Here is a 10,795-nt window from a genome sequence, read left to right on the forward strand (position 1 = left end):
GTAAAATGTTCAACCCTTCTCTCCAGTTCAATTCGTTCTGGGCATGTTGGCGAAGACTTAGAGAAAATGAGTTCTAGAAAAAACTAAAAAATTCATGTTAAAAAAAATTACACCGCCTATTTGTAGGAAAAACTAAAAATTAGCACTGCGCAAATTGGAAGAAAGCTCCGTCTAATTCTTCTCGGCACTATATCGCGCCGTATATTCTTTCATATTTACATTAGATGTGCATTAATAGTAATTCTATCGACCATCACTAGGCGTCACATGGCATCTCATATCTATATTAACAGCTGAGGTAGCTGAACGTTTTTCGCGATTGACTTAGAAATGATAAAAATTAGGAAAATGTAGAAACTGCCTGCTGATGTGGGGATTGCACAACTCGCAGATGATTTTGTCAAACGTTCAAAATAAGTCTCTAAATAAAAATAATTAGTGAGTTTATTGCAAAAAAAAAAAAAAAGTATAGCAGTTTGGAGCTGATGAAGATATTGTTCTGGTAGGGTTGAACCGCTCGTTGCAACCAACTGTTTACGAAAACAAAACAGATTTCACTATAGAATAATTCCTCAGGGTAATAATATGAATCTATCGGTACACAAATGACCCACGCCTAAATCGCTATATATTTCTTGAACAAAGCACGATTTTCTAAACTCTTGTTTTGCATTGCAAAGCCATCCACTTATATATCAATCCACAATTTGATTCAATGTTTTATCTTTAACGGTTCAATTTCTACGTACGATTTATCGGTTGATCGATCAGCGCTGACTACCAACTGATTTTTGTGTACATAACTCTTGAACAAAGCCAAGTGGCAAAGTTTTTGATCTTGCAATATATAGATTTCGACTTTTAGATTAGTCCACAATTTGATATAAAGTTCCATAATTAACCCTTCAAGGTGAAATTGAGAGTTATCGGCACACAAACAATCCAGCACTTAAATTTCGCCATAACTCTTAAACCAAGCCACATACCAAAATTTTTTTCTGCAATATTTAGGCCTCCACATTTAGATTAATCCACAACTTGCTATAAAGTTCCATTATTAACCCTTCAAGGCAAGAAATTAAATATATTGGAACATAAATGACACAGCACATAAATTGCGTCATATCACTTGAACCAAGCTAGATTTTTTTAAACTATTCTATTGTATTATGTAGCCACCTTCATTAGGATTACTCTACATTTACATGCATTTTGTATTACTAACGGTTCGATTTCTACGTGCGATGTATCGCTTAATCGATCAGTGGTGACTACAACAGATTTTTGTGTATATCTCTTGAACAAAGCAAAATTTGTATTTTTTTCTTTTCCATCCATATCAGCGCCTAATTTAGATTGATCCACAATTTGATTCTAATTTCTATCATTAACGGTTAATGCGCTAAATGCAATAATCGGGTTTTCGATTAATAGTGTCCTCTTCTTGAACCAAGGCAAATGGAAAAGTTTTTGTTTTTGCAATATATAGGTACTCACCTGTAGACTAACCCACAATTTGATATTCACTTTTATTATTAACCCTTCACTGTGTACCGATAACTCCCGATTTCTTCTTGAAGGGGTAATAATGGAACGTTATTTCAAATTATGGACTAAGGCACAAGAGGATACCTACATGTTGCAAAAACAAAAACTTTACTATTTGCTTTGGTTCAAGAGATTTACACAATTAATCGAAAAACCGATTAATGCATTTAGCGCCTTAACCGTTAATGATGGAACCTTAAATCAAAGTGTGAATAAATCTATAAGTAGGTACCTATGTAATGTAAAGAATAATTGTTTTGAAATTTTACTTGGTTCAAGAGATATACACAACAATCTATTTTGTCAACAGTAAATGTACATCGGAAATCTTACGTAGCGCTTCAACCGTTAAACATAGAACGTTCAATCAAATTGTGTCTTAAGCTTCAGTTAGGTATCTATATAATGCAAGCAATAAAAATCGAAAATCTTGCTTGTTTCAAGAGATATAGGGCAATTTAAGTGCTGGGTAATTTTACTGATATCTCCCAATTTCGCCTTGAAGGGTTAATGATGAAACTTTATAACAAAGTATTGAGTAATCTACAAGTAGAGAGCTATAAATTGCAAAAACAAAAACTTTGTCATTTGGCTTGATTCAAGAGATATACACAAATTTACAGTATTCATATGAGGCATTTGCACTTGTAGAATCGGCCTAAAGGTATGCAATATTCGTTTTGAGTTAGATGAAGTAACAAAATTTGACACACACACCCACACTTTTTAGTGCAAATTGTCTGCTTTTGTAGTTCTGCGAGCGTGGTAATTCATCAATGTGATCAATGTAGAAAAATGAAAAACGCGAATGGAAAAATTAGCCGCCAGGGATGTTGTGACGTTTCTGTTCTGTGTGGAGTAATTTTGGCAAAGATAGGTATTTTTGATACCGCTATGGAATAGTTGGTAAAGATGCTTCGCAGATATTCCGAGTTGAGTAGGGAGGGTCGCTTTCCACAAAGGATTTAAAAAAAGCTCAGAGTTGTGGAAAATTACACATTATGATGGTACTTCTCTTGCTGAAGTGCAATATAATCATCGGGATACGGTACAAAAGTCGTCATAATATACATAAATAAGTATGTGGATCGAGCCGGTAAGGCCACCTACAGTATATAAGGCAAAGGATGATGGTATAACAAGAGGGATGCAGTTGAGAAGTGTAAAGTGTTACCTAATGCCATTGAGGATATATTATAGATTAGTGTATGTGTAAACGTGGTATAAGTATCTAAAACTTCCAGTATTCTGAATCACAGTTATTGAAGTTTGCAGTTTAAAAATAGTAACGGTTAAGGCGCTAAGTGGATTAATCGTTTTTTGGATAACTACTGTTCCTGTGTGTATATCTCTAGAACCAAAGCAAATGGCAAAGTTTTTGTTTTTGCAATACATAGGTACGCACTTGTAGAATAATCCACAATTTGACATAAATGTATATCGTTAACCCTTCAATGCAAAGTGGGAATTTATCGCTGCACAAATTGACTTGGCACCTAAATTGTCCTATATCTTTTGAATCAAGAAAGGTTTTACCTATTTTTTTTTTTTTTTGTATTATAAAGCTACCCACTAGCGGATTAATCCACAATTCGATATAAAGTTCCATCATTAACACTTCAAGGCAGAAACGGGAGTTTATTGGTACACAAATGAGCCAGCACCTAAATTGCCCTATATCTCTTGAACCAAGCGAGATTGTCTAAACTTTTGTTTTGCATTATATAGGTACCTTTTTGTAGATTAATCCCCAGTTCGGCCCAAGGTCTTATCATTAACGGTTCAAGCGCTACTTGAGATATCCGGTTTATCGACAACTAAAATGGAATCTTGAGTCGAACTGTGACTCAATGTACAAATAGGTAGCTATATAATGCAGACAAAAATTTATAGAAAATCTTGCAATTTAGGTGCTGGGTCATTTGTGTACCGATAAATTCCCATTTTGCCCTGAAGAGTTAATGATAGAAGTTTATGTCAAATTGTAGATTATTCTACAAGTTCTTACCTATATATAGCAAAAACCAAAACTTTGCAATTATCTTTGTTTCAAGAGATATACACAAAATTACGGTACTTATCGAAAACCCGATTAATCCACTTAGCGCCTTAACTGTTAACGGTGGAACCTTGAATCAAACTGTGGATCATTCCACATTATTTACTATGTGAATGCAAAAAAAACTTTTGAATTTTCAAGAGATATACAAAAAAATCAGTTAGAAGAAGTGAGCACTGATCGATCAAGCGATAAATCGCACGTAGAAATTGAACCGTTAACGATAGGACCTTGAATCAAATTGTAGATTAATCTACAAGTAGTTGGCTTTATAATGCGAAACAAGAGTTTCGAAAATCTTTCTTGGTTTAAAAGATATAGGGCAATTTAGGTACTGCGTCATTTATGTATCGACAAATTCCTGGTTTTTCCTCGAAGGGTTAATAATGGAACTTTACATCGAATTTTGATTAATCTACAAGTAGGTAGCTACATAATACAAACAAAAATTTTTGAATCTTTCTTGGTTTAAGAGATATTGGGCAATTTAAGTGCTGCGTCATTTGTGTACTGATAATTTCAATTTTTTGCCATTAACTTTATGTATACTTCTGGATTAATCTAGAAGTGGGTGCCTCCATAATGCAGGTTCAAGAGATATACACAAATCGACGATTGTTATCGATAAGCTGATTAACCCACGTAGCGCCTTAACCGTTACGTTAAATGGCGATCCTCAACAACTGGACAGTGGAAATTGTAGAGACTAAGACGGAGCTTACACATTCACTTATATCTTTTATTTCGCGCTTCCAATTTAAGATAACAAATACAATACACAAAAACAATTCGAGATTGGCCAAGTTATTGTTGTTGTTGTTGTAGCAGTGGGATTGGCCAAGTATTTTGTGCATCCTTACAATACTGCACAATTCAATTGTGAAGTATTCGACTTAACGATGCACACTACCAAACACAAAACAATAAAATACTTGGCCAAGTATTTTATTGTTTTGTGTTTGGTAGTGTGCGTCGTTAAGTCGAATGCTTCAAGTATTTTACCAAGTATTTTATTGTTTTGTGTTTGGTAGTGTGCATCGTTAAGTCGAATACTTCACAATTGAATTGTGCAGTTTTATAACGATGCATACTCTGCCCAACAAACATTTAGGTTAGAAAACGATTAGAAGACGAATCGAATTCTAATGTGTTTCTCTAAGGTGGAAGGTTAGAGGACGATTTGCGAAACTGTCGCGAATTATAGCATTCTCGACAAAAAGGGGACTTCGTTCTCGATATCGAGGAAATGGTTAGAATTCTAACGTCAAATTCTAATGGGTTTCTAATGAGAATTTTGAAGTGATGCGCAATTAAGTTCAATTATTTAAAATCAGCGAAATTTTCATTGTTTCATTATATCAAATACTTGTATTTGGTTATAAGCTTATGTATTAAGAAGGAACATATTTCAAATGCTTTTTCTATTATAATAAATTAAAACCTTACATAAATATTGAGCTCAGTATTTCTAATGTTATTCGAATCGTTTTAAAGTCGAATTCTAACCTAGTTTTCGATTCGAAGTGCATTAGAGAACTACATTAGAATTCTAATGTAAAATTACAATATTTCTCTAACGTTAGAAACTGTGTTTGCTGGGTGCTTGTGACACCCGTACATTGGCAAATCTTGGAAACATTCTTTTTTTTTTTTTAAATTTGATTTCATATTTCTCTTTCAGACAACTCACTTCCCACACAGTGCGAGTTGCAATATCAAACATCTACAGAGCTACTAAAACGCCTCAACTCAGCGGTCAGTAATGAGCAACTTGAAATGTGCGCCTTACTCAATGGTTGTACAGTGAGTTGTGGCCAGGCAAAGCGTACTCTTAACCCATGTACTCTACTTACCACCGATACGCGCTTATGTATTAGCTCAAGTAAATTTGATTGGCTCATAAGCACGGAGGCAGATGCTGAAATCGAGATTTGTTTAACACAATTAATGTCCAATTTAGTTGAAGTGGAACGTGTTGATGCCACAACGTTTTTAATAAATTTTCTAGACGAAACTCAAGATCAGAGCGAAATTTGGCATTGCTTGTTTGAGACGAAAGAGAATGCGGATAGCTGCTTGAATGCTATAGCACAGTCATGGGAGAAACTTTTTGGTGTGCCACTCCTAAATGCGTCGTGAGAACGAGACTCTCTTTACACATGTTCATTTCACTTTTTTTACAATGTACTAACTATATCGAAATGTGTAATAATGAATATAATATTCAATGACCCGATCTATGAAAAAGTGGCTTATGACTCAAAAAAGAAATTGCGAGAAACAGCTGTTTTTTTTTTTTTTTTGAGTCATAAGCCACCTTTTCATAGACCGGGTCACATATGGTGCAAAAGCAAAATAATTATTTCGAAATTAAAAATATACGCTCACTATTACGATTTTCGTTTGTTGACCTTTAGTTAGCATGTGATTTTCGTTAGAGGTAATGCAATTCTACAAAGTTGACAACAGTTACTCATGATGGCAATCGAAAGTCGTGATGCGGCGTGAGTTGAGCAGCTAAACTGACGATCCATGTAAAATATATTTATAAGAAATTACAAAGGGAAATATATGTATCCATGTATGTTAAACTATTGTTTATACTTTGTGACAATGAATATAAATAATTATATGTACTATGTAACTGTGTAGCATAAACTATTTATACAAAATTGTGTTGTTGAAAAAAAGTTTTAACTAAGCATACTCTTGACATAAATGACTGTATTGTTTTTTTATTTAATTATTGTTTGATTGATTTGTTTTTTTTTTTTTTCATTTACACAATTCAAAAACCCTATGTAATGCAATAAATCTTTGTATTATTAAATGAAGACTATTCTCGTAACTTTTCAATTCTACTTAGCAGTGAATATACTTGTGAAAATTGTATCAAACACCCTTGTGTATTGAAAAATATCGGCATGTAGTACGAAATACATATGGTTAGTACCTTAGGCAGTGGTGGATACAGGTGGGTTAGGGGGGGGGGGGGGGGGGGGGGGCGATCCCCCGCTCTGATCTGGAACTTATGAAAATTATAAAAGTTTGTTTTAATTACATATAAAATTTTAAAATTTTTAGCTTTTATGTATGTATAATCTATAAGATCGTCGTAATCGCCCCCCCCCCCCCCTCCTAAGATCTACAATTTATAATTGGTTGAAATATTTGATGAAATGAATTGTTTAGCTATATATTCATTTCCAATTTCCATTTATTTCGCTGTGGGTAATTCTAAAACTTCTTACCGAAAGCTAAAAATTTGCATGAAAATTCGTGGAATTTTCCCGAGTTTTCTAAAAAGTCTTAAGTGTATATTTGGATTGTTGGATTGTTGGTGTTATATAAAAATACATATTTTTATAAAAATATCGAAAATAATGAAGGTCGTAGATATGTTTGTATGAAAAATTTTAAAGTCACTTTATCTTAAAAAGTTGACTTAAATCGTCCCCCTCCCAAATCGTGTAGGATCCGCCCCTGACCTTAGGTATGGCCCTATTTCGCCAAACTTTTCGAAAACGTGCTATATAATAAACATTTTTAAACAACCTTTGCCACAATTTTTTTGAGTCAACATTTCTTTTTTTCTTTTTTTTTATATCCTTAATTAGCTGAAATGGTAAAAGTCAACAGTGGTCGACTGCTAATACCCGTACAAAAATATCGGGGGATGTGTTAAAGGACGAAAGAAAGGTGTTTTGCGCAAATGTACGAGTTACAATTTTTATTTTCCGCCTTCGTATTATTATTACTGATGTAAAGACGCATCGTTTGTCATCCGTTCCGATATTTTTGGACGCGTTTTAGCAGTCGACCCCTTTTCAACACTTTTACCGCATAAATTCAATACATTTTTACATCATTTAAAAAAAATGTGAGCTGTCAGGCGTCCCGGCAGTTGTGAAACATCGACATCACCATCTCTGCAACCACATGTTAGCACCGCTATGATGACCGACTTGTAGGGGAGACTTTTGTTCGTCTCAGTCCGAAAAAGCATTTTTTGGCGTTTGCTTTCTAAGGTGACATTGTTTTCGCTGTAGCTGCCAAGGCACGAGTGCGTCGATTCTTTCTTCGTTGAGCAAGTACTACTTTTCTCACAATACCGTAGGTAGCTGTCGATAAACCGGATATCTCGCATAACGCTTGAACCGTTAATGATGAAACCTTGAACCAAATTGTATCTTAATCTACATATACATAGCTATGTAATGCAACAAAAAAGTTAAGTAAGTCTGGCTTGGTTCAAAAGATAAAGGGCCATGTTTGTGTTGGGTCGTTCGTGTACCAATAAACTGCATTTTGGCCTTAAAGGGTTAAAGTTGGAACGTTGCATCAAATTTTGGACTAATCTAGAGGTATGTAGCTATATATTGCAAAAACAAAAATTTTGTCATTTGGCTTGGTTCAAGAGATATACACAAATTTACCGTAGTTATGTGGGTCATTTGCACTTGTAATATCGGCCTAAAAGTATGCAACATTTGTTTTGAGTTAGAGGAAGTAACAAAATTGGACACACACACCCACACTTATTAGTGAAAATTGTCTGCTTTTGTAGTTCTGCGAGCCTGGTAATTCATCAATGTGATCAATGTAGAAAAACGAAAAACGACAATGGAAAAAATTGTCCGCGGCGATGACCGACCGCATTTTTTGATCTGTGGGTGTTTGTTTAGTGGGTTTTTGATCTATGTTCTTGGTTCGTAAAGTTGTTTAGTGGAGATGCTAGGTTCAATTTTTAGGTGGATTTTGCTCAATAAACGATTTGAAAATAGCAGACGGTCAAAACTGGTTATGCCATTCTTTGTTAAAAGTGTCCCATCCATTTTTCTTTTTAATGCATCAGATGCAAACTAGCTTTATCAATTCCACAATACCCTTCCAAATAACTCCGCCGCCTCCTTTCCGCTATATCCCGGATCTATAAATTAAAATTGTGGTGTCACCAGTGGTGGGCTAAGCCTGACCATCGAGCAAAATATCTGCTTTGACGACGTGGAACCCTTTAAGTCTTCTTGCATTCAAAAGTCGGATAAGTATAAATCGTGGGTCGAGTATCGAGTTCCTGATCTCTTTAAGATCAGTGTAAAGGCGTGTAACGCAGTCTGAAAACTTCATTCTCCATGCACTTTGAGTACATTTTGGCAAATAAAAGCTTCGGATATGCCGTTCGGAGTTGGCATAAAAACTCAAGCGTGGATCAATGTGGATCAGTCTAAATCTCGTCCTAGTCTTCAGTCTTCATATAATGGACTTTCTTAGATTGGGCGGTCTGAGCCATCTAGAGATTTGAGTTATTTACTGACGATAAGTGGCGCAATATGGCGTGTTGTGTGACCGCAAGTAATCTTTACTCGTAAGTCGTAAGGAGACGCAGCCGCAGTATGTATGCGTATTTCAGAGTGACCCGCTCGCTTTAAATTCTCACTGATGTAAGCGGTACAACTGCAAGCTCTGGTCAATTTGGAGGACAGCAGCTCGTTTGATAAATTTGGCAGACGTATTCAGCGATTCCGAAACCTATTTGTTGTGCTGAGTTTGGTAGTCTTTAGCCACTTCAATGCGAGGAAACAGGCAAAGCGTTTCATTTTTATCCTATTACGCTGTAAAAGCTTAGCAACGCAACCAAAGCGTTGAGTACAACATAAGTTGTTATTGTTGTTGTAGCGATAAGGACACTCCTCGAAGGCCTTGGGGAGTGTTATCGAGTTGATGGTCCTTTGCCGGATGCAGATCCGGTACGTTCCGGTACCAAGTCCGACCATCTCGGGAACGGTTTGTTATGAGCACCTGCGACCTTCTAGACCATACCGCCCTCCCACCCCCTAGATCCATGCGGAGTTCGGGGTCGCCAGAGCCTCGGCTGTTGAAACAGAATTCGCCACGGATAGGTGAGGTTGACAATTGGGTTTGGAGAAGCTATATATTGCGCTGGCAACCTTAATCTACAACATAAGTAGTACTTGGACTTAAGAATTGCAACATACGTAACATACACTACAAGACGAACTCGTTCAACTGTTTTCCCAGTCTACAACAAATGCTCCAAAGCCGTAAAAAAAATCCTCAGTACAAGCATAAACAAACCATAAACGTTATAACATCCCTGGCGGCTAACTTTTTCCATTGGCGTTTTTCGTTTTTCTAAATTGATCACATTGATGAATTACCAGGCTCGCAGAACTACAAAAGCAGACAATTTGCACTAATAAGTGTGGGTGTGTGTGTAAAATTTTGTTACTTCCTCTAACTCAAAACGACCATTGCCATTGCATACTTTTAGGCTTATGTTATATGTTCGAAGTGAAAATGACGGATGACTACTGTAAATTGGTGTATATTTGAACCAAGCCAAATGACAAAGTTTTTGTTTTTGCAATATATAGCCACCTACCTCTATATTAGTCCACAATTTGATAGAAAGTTCCAACTCTAACCCTTCAAGGCCAAAATGCAGTTTATTGGTACACAAACGACCCAACATCTAAATTCCCTGTATCTTTTAACCTAACTTTTTTGTTGCCCTACGTCTATGTAGATTAAGACACAATTTGGTTCAAGGTTCCATCATTAACGGTTCAAGCGTTATGCGAGATATCCACACAGAACAGAAACGTCACAACATCCCTGGCGGCTAATTTTTCCATTCGCGTTTTTCGTTTTTCTACATTGATCACATTGATGAATTACCAGGCTCGCAGAACTACAAAAGCAGACAATTTGCACTAATAAGTGTGGGTGTGTGTGTCAAATTTTTTTACTTCCTCTAACTCAAAACGAACATTGCCATTGCATACTTTTAGGCGTATGTTATATGTTCGAAGTGAAAATGACAGATGACTACTGTAAATTGGTGTATATCTGTTGAACCAAGCCAAATGACAAAGTTTTTGTTTTTGCAATATATAGCCACCTACCTCTAGATTAGTCCACAATTTGATACAAAGTTCCAACTCTAACCCTTCAAGGCCAAAATGCAGTTTATTGGTACACAAACGACCCAACATCTAAATTCCCTTTAACTTTTAACCTAACTTTTTTGTTGCCCTACGTCTATGTAGATTAAGACACAATTTGGTTCAAGGTTCCATCATTAACGGTTCAAGCGTTATCCGAGATATCGACAAATACTAGCGACTAAACAAATTACTGTGTATATCTCTTGAAGCATACCATGAT

The 10,795-nt window shown here is 35.8% G+C and overlaps 1 protein-coding gene across 9 annotated transcripts in view; it reads left to right on the forward strand.

The window, feature by feature from the left end:
- LOC137239258 (serine-rich adhesin for platelets) overlaps nucleotides 1-6,441 on the forward strand; it is a 62,969-nt gene extending 56,528 nt beyond the window's left edge. For all 9 annotated transcript variants that reach the window (XM_067764351.1, XM_067764348.1, XM_067764353.1 and 6 more), the window contains one exon: nucleotides 5,289-6,441. In XM_067764351.1, coding sequence (XP_067620452.1) covers nucleotides 5,289-5,746 — 458 coding nt within the window. In that variant the 3' untranslated portion in view covers nucleotides 5,747-6,441. The remainder of the gene's footprint in view (nucleotides 1-5,288) is intronic.
- Nucleotides 6,442-10,795: the final 4,354 nt, after the last annotated feature.

Source organism: Eurosta solidaginis, chromosome 2, assembly GCF_040869045.1.
Source record: "Eurosta solidaginis isolate ZX-2024a chromosome 2, ASM4086904v1, whole genome shotgun sequence".
NCBI classification, from domain to species: domain Eukaryota; kingdom Metazoa; phylum Arthropoda; class Insecta; order Diptera; family Tephritidae; genus Eurosta; species Eurosta solidaginis.